The sequence below is a fragment of the Drosophila gunungcola genome, assembly GCF_025200985.1.
Source record: "Drosophila gunungcola strain Sukarami chromosome 2R unlocalized genomic scaffold, Dgunungcola_SK_2 000013F, whole genome shotgun sequence".
Taxonomy (NCBI): domain Eukaryota; kingdom Metazoa; phylum Arthropoda; class Insecta; order Diptera; family Drosophilidae; genus Drosophila; species Drosophila gunungcola.
In genome coordinates, this window is record NW_026453171.1 from 174854 (window position 1) to 195220 (window position 20367).

General features: G+C 42.7%; 3 protein-coding genes across 4 annotated transcripts in view; all 3 read left to right on the forward strand.

The window, feature by feature from the left end:
- The window catches only part of LOC128256047 (zwei Ig domain protein zig-8), a 52521-nt gene extending 37735 nt beyond the window's left edge, over positions 1-14786 (forward strand). The window contains exons 3-8 of one of the 2 annotated variants that reach the window (XM_052986095.1): positions 2048-2125; positions 2205-2337; positions 9441-9560; positions 9651-9747; positions 11348-11445; positions 12609-14786. In XM_052986095.1, the coding sequence (XP_052842055.1) occupies positions 2048-2125; positions 2205-2337; positions 9441-9560; positions 9651-9747; positions 11348-11445; positions 12609-12937 (855 nt within the window). In that variant the 3' untranslated portion in view covers positions 12938-14786. The remainder of the gene's footprint in view (positions 1-2047; positions 2126-2204; positions 2338-9440; positions 9561-9650; positions 9748-11347; positions 11446-12608) is intronic. The other variant, XM_052986097.1, reaches the window with a different exon arrangement.
- A 5-nt stretch (positions 14787-14791) lies between these two features.
- Positions 14792-16543, forward strand: LOC128256212 (actin-binding protein WASF2). Its single transcript, XM_052986443.1, has 4 exons — positions 14792-14865; positions 14921-14969; positions 15041-15420; positions 15477-16543. The coding sequence occupies exons 3-4, from the start codon at positions 15360-15362 to the stop codon at positions 16541-16543; spliced, it is 1128 nt and encodes a 375-aa protein (XP_052842403.1). The 5' UTR covers positions 14792-14865; positions 14921-14969; positions 15041-15359.
- Positions 16544-16927: 384 nt separating this feature from the next.
- Positions 16928-18190, forward strand: LOC128256048 (SKI family transcriptional corepressor 2). Its single transcript, XM_052986098.1, has 2 exons — positions 16928-17119; positions 17184-18190. Exons 1-2 carry the CDS (start codon positions 17062-17064, stop codon positions 18188-18190), a joined length of 1065 nt encoding a protein of 354 aa, XP_052842058.1. The 5' UTR covers positions 16928-17061.
- The last annotated feature ends 2177 nt before the right edge of the window (positions 18191-20367 follow it).

Sequence of the window (20367 nt, forward strand, 5' to 3'; positions counted from 1 at the left end):
ACTAACAACTGCAACTGCAACTATTTTTGGCTCTGTCGAGTTCGGCCAAGTTTAAAGTCTCTCTTGGTTAGAGACGCAGAAAATGCGTCAGCAAAGTTTTTAATGTATTTTCGCCAAGTTTTCCACACGCTCGCACAAACACGAACACACATACACACACAATCATACACACACACTATTTTTCCAGCAACCTCAGCTGAAACTTCTTTCATTTGGCATTTTGCTGTGAGATGACAGAAAAACAAAGGGAAAGCAAGAGTGGAAGGCGGGCAGAGTGAAAGTTTCTGGCCGCAGCGAACACAAAGTGTTAAATAATATAAAACTATGCTTGTGGTATTTATTTAAACCTAAAGACATTACGAAAATTATACCCCGAGCAAAGTTTCAGCACTCACGGGACTGCAACCTGTCCCTCGCCGGAGAAATCCAACGTGCGGCAAAGATTGGGACAACTTCTTGACAGGGGATATGGCTGTGAGCCGGCTTTGGCTTGGGTGGAGTTGTAAAACTTTTTACTTTTGATTTCCAGCCGTTTCCAGCTCAAAGATTAAATATTTAAGTGCCGGTCTGAAATATTTAATTGAACGATTTCGAATCGGGTTGCGTTAAACTAACCCTTCCGATAGTTATTTAGTTGGTGCCGCCTGTCGCGTTTACAGTTCATTTCGAACTCGCTTTACGGCGTGCAGAATCGCCATTGCGAACGGATAAATCGCCTCAATGTTGCCGAGATTTGACCTTTTCCCCGCCTATTTGCGCCGAGCTGTTTAATTTACATTCGGCCGAGACAATTCGCCTATGATCCTGAGGGGCGTAAAAGTGCAGGCGCATAAAAGTTTTACAAGCGAATGATTTTTATTTTTACGTTTTACGTGACCGGTTTCGTTCGGCTGTGTGCCGATTTCGGCTCAAATCGAATGAATTTATTAGATGGCCAATAGTTGGCTGGCCTATTGGCCATCTGTATTTACAGAATAGTTTAGTGGCCAACTCAACGGAAAAGCCCACGGGGCCGATCGCAGTTAAATTTATTAATGAGGTAGCATATTTTCATCTTTAATGCTGACAGTCGGCAAACATTTAAAGTTTCCTGCAGGAGTGTGGGACCCAAACCCAAACAAGAAGAGCAAAACTTTTTCCATGTAATTAAAATTGAGTATCACAATGGCCGAGGGCAACAGCAGCGGAAACTAAGGTCATCAAATAAATTGGAAACAATGTGCCAAAAAGGGGACAAAGTGTGTGGGCGGCGGGCTGCCATGAAATCACGGCCCGTTCGGGCAGTGGGACACACAAAATCATGGTTAATGGCTTTCCCCAGATGATTTTCCAGCCAAGGACGAAGGCCAATGCGAAGGCAAGGGCGCTAGGCAATCAAATGAAAATGTAATTCAAGCAATAATAAAAATGCTCCCAAATAAAGGCTGAAAATGGCGTCAAAGCTGTCTCATTGCTTGCCGTTTTTCTTTTCCTTTTCGTTTTCGCTGGGTTCAAAAAAGGATTGAAGGCTATTTGAAACAATTGGAAATCGCGCTGAGCAAGCAGCTTTGATAAAATTGAACCGCCCCCGACCCACTGACAGACTGACCTTACGACCTGTCTGGCTTTAAGAGTTTGCAATTGTCAAGGGCCATTTGTATGGGCATCGTTCATTTCCTAGCAACGTGGCGTATACGCAACTTTGTCCTTTTCACGCTGAGATGTACTCTGCTTAGGCTCGACAACTTTTTGGTTGTATTCCCCAGCTCGACTACGTTTTGTTTGTCTGCTGATTAAATGCCAGCAACAAAAAGCAAAATGCTAAAGATTAACCAAAGACGTAACACGAAAAAAAAAATACAAGGAAAGTAAACTTTGCGCTTTGTTTTTCATTTTGCCACCTCATCCCAACTCCGGGGAGTGGTGTCAGCAGACAAAACACGTTTAACTCACTTTCGAAAAAAAAAAGTTTTAAGTGCAGAATTTGTAATGCTCCCGAAACTTTGCCAAGTGGCAAGCGGTCCAACTGCGAAAAGCACTTCATTCCGATCCCTTTTTTTCGTTGTAGGTCTCCTGGATACGCAAACGTGATCTGCATATCCTCACAGCCGGCGGCACCACCTACACATCCGATCAGCGTTTCCAGGTGAGTGTCAACCCCCCTTCCTCCCCTCCGCTGTCCGACTCCGGGTGGAGACTGAAAGTTTTTCGCCCTTTCGCCGCAGGTTCTGCGACCCGATGGCTCCGCCAATTGGACCCTGCAAATCAAGTATCCACAGCCACGTGACTCCGGCGTCTACGAGTGCCAAATCAACACGGAGCCCAAGATGTCACTGTCGTACACTTTCAACGTAGTCGGTGAGTTATGGCCACTTCCTTCTAACTAACATTCTGTTTTACACAGTAAACAACTTATTTTTTGTTGATCGTTAAACCAAATTTAAAGGAACAGATTTATTGTTCTAAATTTATAACACATTATGAAGCTTAGAACAAATAAGCTTTATTAGAACGCTTAAACTACTGTAAAGATTACTGGATCTGATGAGTTTGTTAAGGCACACCAACGAAATTAAAGTTCTTTGTTTTGTGTTAAAAAACTAATATTTGCTGTGTTATAACTATAAAAACAGCTGACCTACAGTTTGCCAGCACACAATTTAAAAAAAAAAGAACTATGTAATCTACGCTCAAAAGGTATCAAGTAAACAGTAACTAATAAAAGTTTTAAGAAGTTTGTTTTTTCTTAACAAGCTTTGAGCTGTAACATATAAACAAATTAAATACAACGAAATCTAACCTTATTAAAAACAGGGGCAAATTCAAATTAAAAATAAATGAGTTTAAAATGAATTATGAAATAAATGATTTATGTAAATTTAGGGTCTCGATTCAAAGGGACTTCGAGTTGACTGAGGCTTAATAGAAAACAACGGGTGCGCGATAGTTACTAGTTTTATTTATTCCTTTAAATTTGGCTTAGCTAAGATAAACGCAACAGCTAGGAACATAACATAACCATAATCGCTGACTCATTTTCGAGACTGGGGCTTATAATCAAAAGTTCGACCATTAGCCGGCACTGCAAAGTAGGCCAATCGAAATGGAAGGAGGTGGAACAGGAGTCTGGCTCGAAATTGGTCACAAACCACTGAAGTGATTACTTTTATGGGCTAAGCTCTTGAAGCTTGCCGGCAGTTTTGAGCAAGCTATGCAGGTTTTTAGAGCTTAAGCAAGCCATACAATATGCATGTTATTTTCTCAATCTCCTCTGCCCGGGAACATGTGAGCCCAGTTGGCAGCCATTTCGACCACCCGTCGAGCTGCCTTCTTCTGCTGCTCGTGATTATAAAATTTTCAATTCGATTATGTGCAAATTGGCTTGCTGAGCAGCACAAGTTGGGGGTTAAACGTGAGCGAGTGCTCACCTCTTTGTCTTGGCAATTGGCCGGGTAATTAGTTTGCACTTGGTTCGGCAGGGTCAGGACCCTTGTCACACTTCAGCAGCTGAGCCTGGATGGATGGCTGAGTCCTTAGTCCTGAGTATTGAGTCCTGAGCCTTGTGCCCTGAAAGACTTTATCCTTGGGAGCACACACCACACTCACCCGCTTGCTTGTGGATTTTCGGTTTCGTTCCTGTTCGGTGCATTTTTATCGCATTTGATATTAGCAAAATGCATTTGGCTAAAAGCTTCTGGTGCGGAAGAGTGCCCTCAATGAGCTTATTTGATCTCTGATTTCCCCACAACATGTCTGCCCAGTGGGTGCGATGTTGTTTTAGCCACACGGACAAACGACTTTGGGGCCAGTATAAAATGCTTTGGTCAGCCCCCGACTCGGTTATGAATCTTTTAGTGCGCCCTGGAATATAACCGAGAGCTTTGAATATGAGTTTACACGCATGCCAGAGCTGGGATCCAGTAACTTGACAGGCTGACAAGTCAGCCTCAAACACTCACATAGACTCATAGAGTCATAAATATTACATTTGCGGAAATGCAAATGACTGCGGAGCGGCTGCATATAGCCCGGCCACGCCCACATTAGTGGGCGGCTGAAACTCCCGGGCTGGCTGAAACTCATTTGAATGCCCAAAAAGAAATGTGCATATAAAATATTCGACATGCCACTCACGCGGAAACAGCAAACAGCAGGTCAGTGTAGACAGTGGTGGAAAAACCACTATAATCATACAGTTGCACTTTAAAATGCCATTAGGCTTGGCCAACATTAAAGCTTATGGTTTTTTATTGGCAAATAAAGTGTGCCCTAAAACGTGTCAAATAAATGTGTATTAAAAATAATTTCAATCAATAAAAAAATTGTCAAATATGTCAAGTTTATAAAAAGTAAACATTCCTACGCTTTTATTTGCTTCTCATTTTAGCAGCTCCACTGTGCTGGATATGCCGTCATTGTCGTTGCAAACAAGTTTGTTGTTATGCCAGAATTTTTATGCGCTTATGCAAATAAAAAAATGTGCACTAAAAATTCCATAAATTTGTGTTTTTTCTTCCACTGCTGCTGTTTTGTTTCCAAGCCAGTGAAAATTCTATTACACGCCAGGCAGCCAGACAAAAAACGGGCAGTGAGATGAAAGCGAAGAGCGCGGCGAGTGATAAACAAAACAGCGCCAAGTTGACCAGAGCATCATAAACATAAATCGCCTCCAGTCTGGGCCGCCTCTTCCGCTTTTGCGCCTTGTCCGCTCACCGCCCACCACCCACTGCCTTCCGCCTTGGCCGCAATATTTTTGACATTTTAATGCTGCAGCAGCCGCTCCAATTGCTTAAATTACCAACTTTATGTACTCGACTCGAATCGACTCAAAAAATGGAGGAAGGTACTGCCAACTAGGTGTCAGCAGTGGAAGCATGTTTATATGCACATAGATAACTTCAGACGACTCCGAGTTGTCGCCCCGACTCGATTTAATTTTGAATTTAAGGCAAATTACCAAACACGCTGATAAAGCGAGCAAATTGTAAATTAAATTATGTGTCCCTGTCCCACTCAAACTGAGCGACAACAAGAGAACAGGACCCAACTGACAGCCAAGGACGAGGAGCAGGCTATGTGCTGGGGCGAACAAAAATAAATCGAGAAAGCCAGTTAACTGCAGAAAGCCGACTTTGATATACACTCGCAGGGATTGCTAAGGTTCTTTCTAAAAATGAAGACTTGTGCAAAAACTTTAAACTTTCAAAATTAATCACTCTTATTTTTTAACTACGTAGTTCAAATTATACAAAGCATTCTTAGTAAGATGTTTTTAAAGAATATCAAAATTTAATAGCTTATAAAAAATGTTTTCAAAAGGTCCTTTACACCATCTTGTACATTGAGCTGCATTTTTTCAAATAGTATAGTTACGGGTAAAATACTCTTCATGACCGCTTTGATTTGTAAGCTTTATCAAACTACTTATAAAAAAGTTGTTGTGAAAAAACGAAAATGAGCAAATGAAACTGCTCCAGGAAATGTTTCCTATATATAAGAAGAGAAGTATACTTTACCGCACTACAAAAGCTCCAGAAAATTTCGCTTACCCCACATTAAGGGTATAATAAGAAAGGTGTTGTTGATGGTTCTGGAAAAATTTGTTTACCAGCGCGAATGTAATCAAGCGTAAGCGCTACCTTGCTTAGTGAAAAGCGAGGAAAAGGTGGAGTGGAAAACAAATTGCACAGCCAGCGGAAGAGCTGCAGTCGTCCAAAAGATCGGGGAGCCGGAATGAAAGGCAATTTGAGTGCGTAGCTGACAAGATGGCGATGCCAAGTAGATGGCTCATTTTGGGCTCCATAAACCAACACTTTAGATGGGAGATGTTGTTGACATTAGCAGCCAGCAAATTGCATGCAATCAAGCGCAAATAATAATCTACTGCATAAGCAAGCCAGGAGCAATAAATAGCTTCGGGCTGCAGGTCTTCGTCCCTTTGAAGGACTTACGTTCAAATTCTCGTTTAAAATACACAGCTGGAAGCGTCGAAAAATGAAATGTGAACCATAGATTACCATTAACCTAAATTTACTAGGAGAAACAAACAGTAATATATATATATATATATGTGAACTTTAAATAAGTTAAGTTAAACTTAATTAATGCCATTATCCGATTCTCGTTTACCGCCCTCACAAAATCCTCTCTTTCACAGTGTTTAATTTTAATTACTCTTAGCTTCATATATAATTGCCATGAAAATTTGCCAACTTCTAAAACTGTAGCTTTAAACGACTTAACCGATAATAACTTCTACTGGGACACTTTCTTGAGAAGTGCCTCTTCACTTCCCTCGAGCAGCACTAAATTAGTTTCAGCTCGGGGAGTTTTCTTTGGCAGCATGAATGGAAAAATAATGGTGTGCCACAGAAATCCATTAACGTGGCCTTGCCAAAAACAAAGAAATTTGTTTGAACCAGAGTTTCCCTCAATACTCGAAAGCAGTTGGCGAAGTTCGCCACTTTCTTTGCCACCCAAGACGGCAATTGTTTGCAGAGGTTAATTGACGAAAACCAAGAAAATGTTGGCAATTATGGATGCACATTGAATGCCCAAGAAGCGAACACTTGAGCCAGCTTAAAAGTTAAGCGATACTCATTGTCTTGCCAACAGCCATTTGTTGGTGCAGTTGTTTCTGTCTGACCCAGTTCGCATGCAAATTGTACGTGAGGTAAAGTTTTCCTTTGGTTAATATATACAATATCCAGCAGAGTCTGTTAAAAACGCCCAGGTGAGATGGAGATAGAGATAGAGAACATCCAGCCATTTGTGGGAGCGAATGTGCGAAGGGATAATGAATTTTTATAAATAAGTTGCAAGGACGAGGACGAGCTCGGCTAAGCTGGGCCCCACAATTTGCCGGGCAATCAAATGTTTTACTTCCCATTTCGTTCATTTGCTGCTCAAATTACATTCTACGGCGAATGCCTAGCCCAAAAAATGCCCCAATGATAAATTACTAAGATATTGCCGTGAAGTAGAGGATGGAGGAGCGGAGGAGGAAATGATTAATGTCTCTGCAGCAATGTCGAATTATTAATAATAATAATAATCACAACAATGGCGTCTACTGAAAAGGCCGAAACGGGACTCGGGCAATGATGATGTTTTGGCATTTTCATTTAGCCATTGTTGGGATGAGGATTGCCGGGCCTAGGATCCGAGGATCCTGACAGGCAAATGGAATGGAGCAGGGGCGAATACTTCATCAATTGTGCTGGCAGTGCGGCTGACTTTTACAAATTGAATTTGCTTATTTGATTTGACAATTAATTCCGAGCAATTGCACGTCCACGTCCGATTAATTGTCGGCGCCAGCATTTAAAGAGGTCCGGAGTTTAAAGAATATGCCCGCTTCGGCATGGCCCAGTTTGATATTGTTTTTCGGGCAATAAATACCGAGATGTTGTTACATGTGTGCAAACATGCATCAACACAGGCGAGGGTAATAAATTTTTACAGCCCGGCTCCGCAACGAGCAAGGAGCCAGCCACAGTCTGTGCTGCACTGGCCCCAAAAAGTATGCCATGTTTTGTGCCCGGCCCTCTGCAAAGTTCATCGCTCCAAATGTTTATGGCCATATAGGCTTATGCGCATTTTATGCGCGAAATCAAGAAAAATGGAAATGCATTTCCCTTCCCCATATCCCCCATCCACCATCCTCCACCAGACTTGATCCTTCGCTCTGCACTTTCTGCTGCGGCTGCACAAAAATTCTCCACAGTCTGAGCCTCTGAGCTGGCTGTGTGTAAACAAGACTCGGCAAGGACTTTGTTTGCGAGGACAACGGGGGCGTTTCGACTTTGGCATGTGGCCAGGAGTAGACTTTGCAACTTTTCGGCCTGGGTCAACTGCGGCCAGGTCTAATGAAAACTTCAAATAGCTGTGGGTTGACTTGGCCCCATTCCCTCATACACAATGCAGCTTGCCAATTGCCTTCCCCACTTAATCTAATTATAGTTAAATAAGCAATTTTCCGGGAGAGAACCTCTCGAAACGGTTCCCATTTATTTTGCCTGCCAAGTGGAGGGGGTGACAAAGAAGCCACCTCATCCGGGCTCACTTGGCCAACCCCCAGCTCCAAACTCCTTGGAAAACCCCAATTCGTGGGAACCACAGGCGCGTTGTCAGCTGCATGTGTGTATGAGGTTGGATGGCAATAATTTTCGCACACACGGCCTCCTGCACTGGGGTTCGCAGAAGTCATAGACGGTTAGCTTTCGCTGCCACAATTGTTTTGCCAGGTACAACAACGGCCATCAGCGACAACAACGTGCCACATTCAGCGCTTTTCTCGGAACTCGGCCCCCAGATATATGTGTGCGGGTCTATAAAACAGCCAGATAATCGCCCAGCATGTTCGAATTCCATTTGGGGTTGCTCCGGCCCATTCGTTCTGTTCCAGTTTTTTTACTCTTCTCCTTTGTTTCGGCGATGTATATTACTTTTTCCACTTGGCATTTCATTTAGATTAACATTTTTGGGACGCAGCCCTCACACCTGATTTAAAGACCGAAGAATTAAAGCTTCGGAGAGGAAGAGGAAGTTATGGAAAAGTCATCAGCCGTTTCTGGAGCATTCAAATTTCGTTTCATTCGGTTTTTTGCCACACGATTGAATGGCAGCCAAGCCGTAGCAAAAACATGGCCACATCCGTGCGGGAATGTGTGTGCCAGATCCCGATACACAGATGTTCCAGTTGCAATCCGCACTTTGGCTGCAATTTATTCCACGGGCTTTGGCGCTTGTTTAGGGCCTTAAAAGTTTTTCTTTGCAGCAGTTTATGAGAGTGAAAGTGGAGCAAAGCGGATGAGTTGCTGCTAGATTCCCGTCCTCCGCTGTCGCATTTACCGCTCACTTTGGGGAAAATGGGTTTGAGGGAAAGCCGATTGGGACGTTTTCCATTAAAGCAACTGTCAGCCATCATAAGCTCTATGTACAAATCGCATTTCGTGGCTGCCCACGATGATTTTTCTCAATTGAAATCATTGACGCTGTAACAACAAAAGGCACTTCAATGTTGACATTTTGATTTTGTGCCCCAAATGGAAAGCAGAAAATTCTCTCCAATCTGCCGGGCCAGGGCTTTGTCTTTTTCTGTCTTTTTTTTTCCTTTTTTTGCCAACAATTCCGCTGAGAGCAGGACAGAGAACAACAGCAAGCTGCAGGTACCACGGGGCGTATGAGTCACCCGGTGCCCGACTGCCTTTTATATGGCATAACAAAAGCTTATCGCCAGCATAATAGAGACACGCGTCTGTGTAATAAAGTAGAGCCCAGCCTCAGTTCTCAGTCCTCCGTCCCCACACTCTTACACTGTAGAGACAAACGTGCACTTGGACGTTATCATTAACATTATTATTATTATCATTGTTACGAAGAGAGGAAAAGACTTGGCTTTGTGTGCTAGCAACTAAAGTGACTTTTTGTTCGCCCGCTCCTCTTTATTTTTTTTGCAGAACTCAAAGCGGAAATCTTCGGGCCCAGCGATCTGATGGTGAAAACCGGCAGCGACATCAACCTAACCTGTAAAATTATGCAGGGACCCCACGAGCTGGGCAACATATTCTGGTACAAAGGTGCGTATGCGTAATGAACTTCAGCATGCACCTTGTTCCATTTTCCGCACCTCATTTACGCAATTCAATTTGCTACTCTTCACATTCCAGGCAGCGAAATGCTCGATGGCAAGAGTGAGAACGAAATCGACAGTTCCATGGCCCGGATCCGCGTCGAGGATGATTGGACTGACGGGCTGACTTCGAGGTATGTAACGACTCACCCATCATTGCGCCATGCCATTCCGCCTGGCAAACGTGCAAATGTGTGCCGAGCATTTCAGTTATTTCGCATTAAAATACCGCCTCACTTAATTAAGGCCAGGTACATAGCATTCGGGTGGGGATTTTAAAGGCTCGCAGCCTGCACTTTTCCAGCCATGTCCTTACCAGCCGGCTGAGGGAAACACGGGCCCCTACTTTGAATGACATTTTAAGGCCAAAGCGAAGGACGAGTGGCGGCTAGAGGACCCTCCAGCAGTCTAGATCTGAACAGTTTTGAGGGGTGGGTTAGTCAGGGGACAGGCTCTGTCTATAGAACTAGCCGAAGTAGTCGTCAACAACAACTAATTGCTTCAATTTTAAAGTACTTTCCTAGCTATTAAAAGGAAAAAAGGATAACATATAGCACTTTTGTGGTCAGTTAAAACATTTGAATAATGTACAAATTTGTTGTGACCGTTTTTAACAGTACTACCCGGTTGTTGCAGTCTCAAAATTAAATCTACAAAACCGTAGAATTGCGCACTGTCTCGACCAAAAGATAAATAAATAGTCAAAAAGGAGAAATAGCCGGAAAACCCTTTCAATACCATTTATAGCTCTTAAGTTTTTGTAATTGCATTGTAGTTATAAATACCATTTTTGTAATTGCATTGTAGTTATAAATACCATGATAAATTTCCTTAAAGGCATATTCATTTTTTTCTCACATTAATGGCACGCTTTTGGCCAAATTAAGCATTGCTCGTTTAAGTAGAGTATCATCCGGTTCTGAAGCTACTTTTTTCCATTCCATCACTTCAGTGTGTGCTCGAGCTAGCCGTGTGTGACTTTTAATTTGCCTTACTCAAAGTCAGAGCTTAGTCACAGCCGGATTCGGATTCAGAGTCTGGGGCTGCAGTAGTTAGTTGCTTAGCTTCTGGTGCCGCCACGTGATCATTGCCCATTTGTGCTGTTAACTAACGACCCAGACGACCATAAAATGCAGGTGCCGCTGACAGAGATGAAAAGAGAGTGGCTTTTACCAGGGATTAGTAAGCTCTCTTTAAAAAAAAAACCAAAGGAAAACCACTGAAATAAAAGCAGGGATATAGGTTAACAGAAATGTAAAGAAATTTAAAACAAAGTATAAACTTTTACAAAAAAAAAAAAACATTTTTTAGGTCAATAATTAGTTTAAATGCTGAGAACCCCCAAAAAGTTAAGAAAATATTATCTTTGTGTTGCTTAAAAGAACAATTTAAAAAAACCGCATATATCACAAAAATAGTATTACAAGTTTTTTTTAACTATCTTATAAGGTCAATTGAAATTATGTAAATATAAAATTTAATATAAATTTAATCAAATATTTGGTCCTAGTGTAAAGTAACTTCGAATTAGAGTCAGTGGTAGAAGGAACTCGGTACACATTATGCTATCGCATAAAGTATCAAAAGTTTTGCATTTTTTCTTGATGTTTTTGCCCGGCATTCCGTGGCATTTTTCCCTTTTCCTTTGTTCCCATGCATTTCTCCACTGCCATTCACTTTCTCTATGCTTTCTTTCCCTTCCCGGTACCCCGGCACTCCGGTTCGCCGGCACAGATTAAAAATCAAGCGCGCCATGCCCGGCGATACTGGCAACTACACCTGTGTGCCGACGGTGGCAAAAACCTCGAGCGTCTATGTGCACGTAATTATCGGTAAGTAAGGACTACGGCGGCGGGCTTACCTGCGCTGCAATTTCTGGTGCTCGTGCTGTCAGAGAGTTTTGCATGTTTATGACGGGAAGTGGAAGTTGGCTGTTAGCAGCGGCACATTCGCAATTTGTAATGCCAAGTGCAAAACGGGGAGTGGCCGTGTAGTAATTGCATTGCAGCAGACTCGGCGAGAAATTGCTGCTCGCCTTTTTTTCCCGACCTTTTTCGCTGCCCCCGCATGTTTATATTTGTGCAGCAGCACGGAAATTATTTCTAGTTGCCGCTGCAGTTGGAAACTGTGCTGCAGGCCAATAACACGGTTCATGTGTGTGTGTGTGAATGGCTAAAAAGTCGGGGGCTTGAGGAGCTTGTCAGATTTATGGCAGCAGCTTGTGAGCTCAAAAGCTCATCGAGAACTACAACAACTTCAGCTGCCGATGTTTTTCTTTGGCACAAACAGGAAATGCATGCATGCAAGCTGAAAGCGAACTTATCTGTCGAAGAAAAGCCAGCTCAAAGGTAATCAGTGGGAGCAGGTAGCTGCTTTGAGCCCCACTCGACTGCCAACGAATTATCCAACGAACTAACAGAGCTTTCGCGTTCAATTGCTCATATTTCTGTTCAATACCTGTGTGGTAACATGGAGATGAGGAATGCTCAATATGGGGCTGTTTGAACGCCTTTACTCCATATACCTGCAAAACATTATAATCATTGAGTGCATTAATTAACAAAAAGGAAGCAAGGTTCAGCAAGCCGATTTTTCTCTGAGTTCTCTGATAACGTTTTCTGAGTTATAATTAAAATAATAAAAAAGGTCAAGTTATAAATTTTGTCAAAGTTCCTATGAGAGCTATGTGATTAAATATTAAAATACGCTCTGCAACGGAATATATAAATATTTATATTTAAAAATCTTTGGTGACCGGTTTGTACGTCATATTATTAGAATCTAAAGAAATTTAAATAAAAATTTACCTTTGTAATAATGTAACCGTTTACAAATAATTTTGTTTTCATCACCCTTTCTTAAATGAAATAACAAATCAAATAGAGCAATATAGGTCATAGGTCAATCTTAACTATCGCTAAATATCGCTACTACAGATGATGCATCGAAAGGCCTGTCATCCCTAATTGACTTGTTTGTTTTCGCTTTTTGACAGGCGAACACCCGGCGGCCATGCAACACAATTCGAGCAGCAACAGCAACAGCTTCTACTGCGGCATCTGCTGCATGCTGCTGAGCATTGTGTCCTGCTGCCTGCAGCACTTTTATGAGGCAGGGTGTGGATATATTCATGTTGCGGCACCGTCGGTAAAATCGGCGGCACTGCGGCCCCCGAGGCGAGCAACGCTAACGACCAGCGAAACAGGAGGAATTGCATCAGCAGCAGCAGCAGCAGCAACAGCCACAGCAACAGCAGCAACATCCACATCAGCAACGTGCAACATGTTGAAAGAACGCCTAGCGGCAACTCGGTGTTTGAGATGAAGGAATAATCAACACGCAGAGAAACACTAAAAAGGCAAAACACACACCGTCACACACACAAGACACTCATACACACACATATTCAAGGTGATTTAAGTTTTCTATGTATCGCATGGGGGGTTCAACCATAAGTATTTACTTACTTCTAAGATTAATGCACTTAGTGGAAAACAAACATATTATCTGATAAGCGAACAAGTATTTAACAGTGTTAAGAGAGGATGCTAAGCCCTTGAAAACTAATAGCAAGTCTCAAAAAAAACCTATGCATTTTCGTGGAGAATCCTAATGTAGCTTAATGTTTTAAAAAGTATATAGTTTTGTTTTGTGCAATTCTTTCAAATTTGTTTCCAATCAAGAGGTATATATTAAATATTTGTTTTGAGTATTTATCAAACTTTGTTCTGAAATAATCGATTCACTTACAGTTTGAAATAATCGATTCACTTACAGTTTCGTTGAGTATCGCCTGTTTTATTCTTTTACTAACTTTTGGACTGCCTAAAAATTACTTTATATTGGTTAAAAAATAATTCATTGAAAACCTACAGAGACAATCGATGGCCGTAAACAATACCCGAGATAAGAGATATTCAGCCACTGAATTTCTCTCTTTTGCTACAGATCATCGATTGCACACCCACAGCGAAACCTTCCACACCCTTTCATTATAAAATAAGACTTACTAGCTATAAAACCCCCTTACAGCCCGATTCACGGCAAGAAACCCAGTTCTTCGGAATCACAATACCCTAACTCTACGCAATATCTCTTACTGCCAACGAACTCGCACTCCAGTAGCCCATTGAATCAAGTTGTTGGATTCATATTTGCTGTATATAATTGCCATTCGATAGAATTTTATTCAAGAGTACTTCGAACTATTTATAAACTTGCCGATTCAGAACAAAAGAAGATTTTGTGTTGGAGTAGAGCTCTTTTGGCTTTCCACATTTATCAGTTCTAGGAATTAGCTATGATTAAGAACGATTATAAATGAATGTTTAGCCAATAAGCGGATAAACTGCAGCAGTCGATACTTGATTTCATCCGCCAGCACTCGAAAGTTATGGAAAAACCTTGTTTATGTCTGACCCAATTGTGGGCGAAGTTCGTTTTATTGTATATAATTAGTTTGGGCTAGAAACAAAAAACCAACAAAAGAGGGGAAAATTGAAAATAAATGCAATTTATAATTGTGCTTATCGATAAAATTGATACGAATGCAATGCGAGTGTGTGCAGGCACTGTAAATAAATTCATTAGTAGTCGAAATTGTAATTTTAATTATCTTAAATGACATAAACAGATAAAACCGATTCGATAGTTGCGAATCACCCTAGTTGTTAAGCCGCACGCTGAGGCAAAATTGGCATAGCTCACATGCAGAACTAAATTAACTTAACAACGTGACACATTACACACTTTAAATAATAGTAAAAACCTAGATAAATTTAATACGGTCTGTCCCAGAGCACGCATCTTGTAAATAGAGTGAATGGACATTACATTAATCGGAACAAGCTAAATCCGTACAGAAACACCTAAAAGCGTCGGATTCGAATTGAGTGTCAAGTATTAAAGTCGGTCCCCGATCAAAAAACAATAACGAAACCCCAGCTACTACAATATGAACAAGGGTATGTCACAGCATTGCAGCTACAAATATATTCACATATAAACCAGGTACTCTCAAATCATTTTTATGTGTGCGTATCGATAGGTACCCTACATATGCATATACAGATAGAATTGTTGAACAGCGGCAACAACCACAGGGACACAGCAGGCGAGAGTTTTGTGAAATGAAACCAAATTGATTCAATAAAATTATTATTTAGAAAATTTATGAAGCCGCATTAAAGTTATTTTTGGGCTGGGTAGAGTATAATATTTATCTAAAGTTTTGCTTCCGGATAAACCAAAATGTAATTATAAAATAATACATTTTCTTATATAAATATTTCTTACTACAGCTTACAGCCACCACATCTGGCAGCCTGTTTTTAGTGGCTATGAAAAAAATAAAATGGTGAGATAAGAATGAATTATATTTATTTTATATTTAGTTCACATGCACCCTCACAAAAATCACACATTCAGGTTGATAAACCAGTTCGACATAGCTAGACAAGGAATGCCAGTAATGCGTTCATTGACTCTACTTAGTGATGTCTGGGAACCCGTAAAAAGTTGGCTAATTTTATTCAAATTGATTCACTGGTGCGATGATGTCGAATATGATGATGCTGATGTGATGGGCGTCGTCCAATATTTATTTAATTGCAGTTCATCTCCAAATTTGGTGGGTCTTTTTCACCGTTTGATTTTATTCGCCTTGCCATCAATTCTAGCGAAAAGTATAAATAAAACTTGAGCCGGGTGGACTCAATTTAGTCCGTTGTTGTCCAGGTCTAAGAACATGTTGCAGCTGTCACTGGCCCTGCTGTTTTTTCTGGCGCTTTTCGCCAGCCTAGAGACAGGTGTGTGTTTTTGTTCGGTCATCTTAGGAACTTATGCTAAATACTATTCCCAACAGCACCTCCTACGTCGCCCAATCAAGAGAAACTGGTGCGAGTGTATGAAATCAATGAGGAGCAGTATGAGCGCGTTCTGAAGCTGACCAAGGGCAATAATGTTATATCAGAAGCCAGGTTGATCAACGGAGGTTTTGCCACCGTCAGCGAGTCCTTGAGTTCCGGCTGGAACTCTCTTTTGCGGATCGTGGGCCTGACCACTCTCAGCAGGACCGAAGAGGCCGAGAAGGACTTTGACTTTGACAGTCAGCCCCTGTGTGTGATCAAATCTCGAGAAGGTGAGGGCCGGGATGAGGAGGTGACCTCCGCTCGCAGCTCGGGAAAAGGCATCGAAGCCGACGACGAAGAATCCGCCATCCACTGCATAGTGGTGCTAAAGAAAGACAGTGACTTCGAGCTGCCCAGCCAGGATCCTCACCCGAACTACGCCCAGTACTGGAACAAACCTCAGGTTCCTGAACCCTTGGCCGAATCCGCTGTGCAGATTCAGCCTGAAGAGGTAATGGAGAAGGAAGAGTCAGTTGAAGAAGACACACCTGCTCCTTTAAGGAAGAAGAAGGTTAACAAGAGCACCTACCCCAAGGCTGCTCTTTTGGACGACGACTCCGATGATTCACGTCAATATCCAGGCGGATACCCACCAGTACCACCTCAATATGGAGCTCCATATCCACCACCCCCACCCTCATATGGTGGCTTTCCCTACACTCCCTATCCCAGCCCCCCGCCTTATCCGAACCAGCAGCAGTATGGTCCCCGACCACCCTACGGACCATATCCATATGGGCAATCGCCCTATGGTCCCTACCCACAACAGCCATATGGTCCGCAGTCTTCCATTGGTCCCTACAATCCTCAGCCGTACTATGGATCTTACGGATATCCCTACTGGGATCAGACCCAGATGGGCCAAGCAAATGCCATTGAGGAAGCTGAGAAGGTCGAGGCTGATGACGACCAGGAGGAAGATGAGGACTCCTACGAAACCGAAGATGAAGATGACTATCGCTATAAGAAACGTTTGTACTCCTACAAACCTGTGTCCATTAACGAGCCCTATAACTACTGATAATAAAGATTTTATTTAAATAAATTTAGCGGTTGTATTTATTTAATGTTAGTTTGGAAAGTTAGAACGCAATGACAGTTATTCTAAGATCCTAGATATTTCTGCAATCGATGTTGATCTTCGACGTTTTTGTGTGGAAACTATGGATGATCCCCAGTCTCATGAAGGGTAAAAGCCCTGGACGAGAGATCTCTGCATTGAGCTGCGCCAGAAACAAGAATATTATCATTAAATCAGTGAAACTAGTCTAGCGAGTCGTGTTTTGACCAAAGAGCCATTAATAAAACGAGAATGGGCAGGGCGGTGCTCAGCGAGAACTGGGTCAACGCGTATTTTATGGAGATTGAAGTCGATTAGGGCGAAGCCATAACTGTAGAAGAACAGTTTGAATTGATCCATTTAAATGACAATGCCGAAAGGGAACTTTGGCTCGTCAAGCCATCAACTTGGCGGCAGAGAAAGACTTTTGAAATATATAAGCAAGGGAACAGCGCGAGTGGAGCTTATTCGCAATCGCCATGAAGTTCTTACCAGTTCTGGCAGTGATCGTGCTCTGCATAGCGGCCGTCCAAGCTGGTGAGGTTTCCTAGGCTTAGTCCTAATGATAGTTTAGTAGCTAATGATCATCTCCTTGTGACAGCCACGAGTCGTCCTCAGCTGGTGCGTCTGCACCAGGTGTCTCGGCAGGAGTACAACGAGCTCCTCCGGCTCACCCAGGGCAAGGCGGAGGTATCGGAGGCTCGACTGCTCAGCAGCTCCATTGCCGGCATCAAGGGCTTGGCCTCTGGCTTCGCCGTGGGCAACTTCATTCCAGCCATCTTCAGTTCCGGTACCAAGGATCAGCCCAAGAAGGGCCGTCCCCTGTGCGTGATCTCCACGAATGATCTGGATCACGATCAGGATGAGGAAAGACGCCTGGGTCGTGTGGTGAGCATTGAGTATGAACCCAATACCGAATCGAGCTCAGGATCGGGAAGCGGTCATGGCAGTGGTCATGGAAGTGGTCATGGAAGTGAACACGGCAGTGGACACGGCAGCGGACACGGCAGTGGACACGGCAGTGGACACGGAAGCGGACATGGCAGTGGAAGCGATGAAGATGACAATGATGATGTGACCACTGTCAACTGCATCCTGATCGTCAACGCTACCGACACCACAACCACGCCCAAGCCAGATCACGAACATGGTCATGGAAATGGACACGGACACGGTCACGGACACGGACATGGACATGAACAAGGACATGGTCATGGAAATGGACCCAAGCCAGGCTCAGGCTACTACCCACCATCTCCCTACTATCCCTATCCTCCCTACTATGGCTACCCACCTTACTACCCGCACTACCCCCACCCCTACCCACCACCACCACCTACCCCTAAGCCCCACCATCCCGGTGGAGGCAAGCGGTCTTTCGATGACGAAGAGGAGGCGAGTCGTCTGATCGATGCCTACAACGGATTGTACTACCAGCCCGAGGGCTTCACTCTGAGGAGTGGAAAGCAGGAGCACTCCGCTTATCAGCCAGCCAGCTATCCCAAGCAGGAGTACGCCACCACCTATCCCAAGGTCATCCGGAACTATGGACTGACCCATCCTGCTCCCGTCTACGTGCGATCCCCGCAATATGAACAGGAAAACTGAAAAAAAACCCTCCCTTAGACAAATGAAATGTTCTAACAAAATAAAGTAAATTAATATTTATAAAATTATGTGTTGGAAGAAAATAATTTTAATTTAATTGAATACTTCTTAAAAGTTTCTTCGATATTTACAGTCAATTTTCCATTGAAAAAAACAGAGGTAAGGTACTTGGTTGGACAAAAAATTGTTTTAATTGAGTCAGTTGAACCTATGTGTCATGGCATACACAATACATTTTTCACCCGACGCGGAACTCATCGCAGATAGACGAATCATTCAGAGAGCCATCAATCGCAGGACCATGTGCCGTCATAATTGGACTTTGAATTGAGTGGCAGAATCGCTCATTTGTTGCATGTTTGTGTTAGATGGCCTACGACTTTGGATGTGTGTTCGTCCGCGTGCGTGTGACTGCGCGTGTTTGATCAAAAGTGTTACAAGGTCCTGCCACTAACAATGCCAGAAAGAAACGTTGATCTAGGCAGCACAACAGAGCCACCATGTAAACAAGCAGGATTACACTTTCCTCTGCCACGCACACTTGCTCGTTTGGACCCACGCGCACACGCACACAGAAGAGTATTGGGGGACAGCGACAATTGAAAGTGTAACACATCGTTGCCTTTTGTAGAGCTGCTGTTGCCTCTGTACTGCAGCTGCACAGAGAAAAATGTATATTCTTTTCAATTTTAAGTTTGTGTCTACCAATAACGTATATTTTTGCCTGCTTCCAATGGGGAAAGCTATGTCGAACAATTGTTTGCTAATGCTGAAACCGCATTAAAAATGTTTGGATAATTCCTTCTAAAGATCCTCTTAATCGTATTCATAAATCAAATTTTTGTTTGTCAAATATGAAAAAGCTTTTAAAAAAATATTCCACAATCTCTGAAAACCTCTAAACATAATGATAATCATAAACATTGAAGAACTGTCAAAAAAATAATCAATTAATTTTTTATAATTATGAGACAGCTATTGAAAGTCAATAGATAATTAACTTCACTACTTAGATACTCTTAAAATAAAAGGGAACCCCACAAACTTTTTAAATGTATTTTGTTTGATTGATTTAGTTATTTTAATAACAATTTTATTAATTAAAAAAATAAATAAATATATAGATAGGTGGGAAAAAAAGTTGCAAAGTGTTTCTTCCAGTGTAAAACTGATACTGACACAAAGTCATGTGCTGGCGAAGGACAACTAACGCACTGGCGTAAAAGAGAATAAATTAAAGAACAACTCAAAATAACCGCGGGGCAATTGGCAGTGTTGCATCGCAAGTGGGCGGGACAGGCGGCGTGGGCGTGGCGATTTGAAAGCCCGTTTGTCGTTAAGTGCAAGTGCATCGATGCTAGAAAGCGGTATGCAAGCGAGTGCGAGCGAGAGGGGAGCGAGGGACGGTCGCCTTTGGCCTCATTGCGTTTTTAGCTGAGCCTGCCACGCCCACTGCCACGCCCACTGCCACAACCACTGCCACCCCCTACGCCCACCCATTTACGCCATGTCAGTGTTGTGTCTATGCACTGCAAAATAATTACTTTCATATCCTGCGGCAATTAAATTCATTTAGTTTGCCACCAATCTCCCCGTTTGCCCTGATTAAGACATTCATTCCGCCCGCATTCAACGGCTCACGCTTGTGGCTGTTGAACCCAACTCCCCTCCTTGACAAGAAACCCCCTTTCTGGCCACTTCACCCACAACACCACCACCTCCCCCCGTTGAAGCTTTCGTCTGACCAAGAAACTCTAAACTATGTCAACTGTTAACTTTTCCTTTCTATTTTTTATATTTGTTGCGCTCGTTGTTTTTGCAGCCGTTGGCATTCCGCTCCTATGGCCTGCATGCTTTTCAAGGACTCTACGTAGTTTATCCAACAACATCCAGCACACACATAGTGTAAAGAAGGGGAAAAGCTTGTAGCTGCCATTTTGGACATGGCTGTGTTGAATGTAAGCAAATTGCGAAAAGCACTACAAGTCTGTTGCCCGCACACAGACAAAAAATGGAATTGCCCGAAAAATGCTGCTCTCTAAAAATGGCAATAAGTGTTGCCAAAGATGTCGTCAACGCCAGAGGAAAACGGATTGCTGGATTTAAGTGATTAGTCTTAGCTTAGGCCAAAGTTAGCATGGACCTAAATATAAGAAAAACATTTGTGGTTTCCTTTA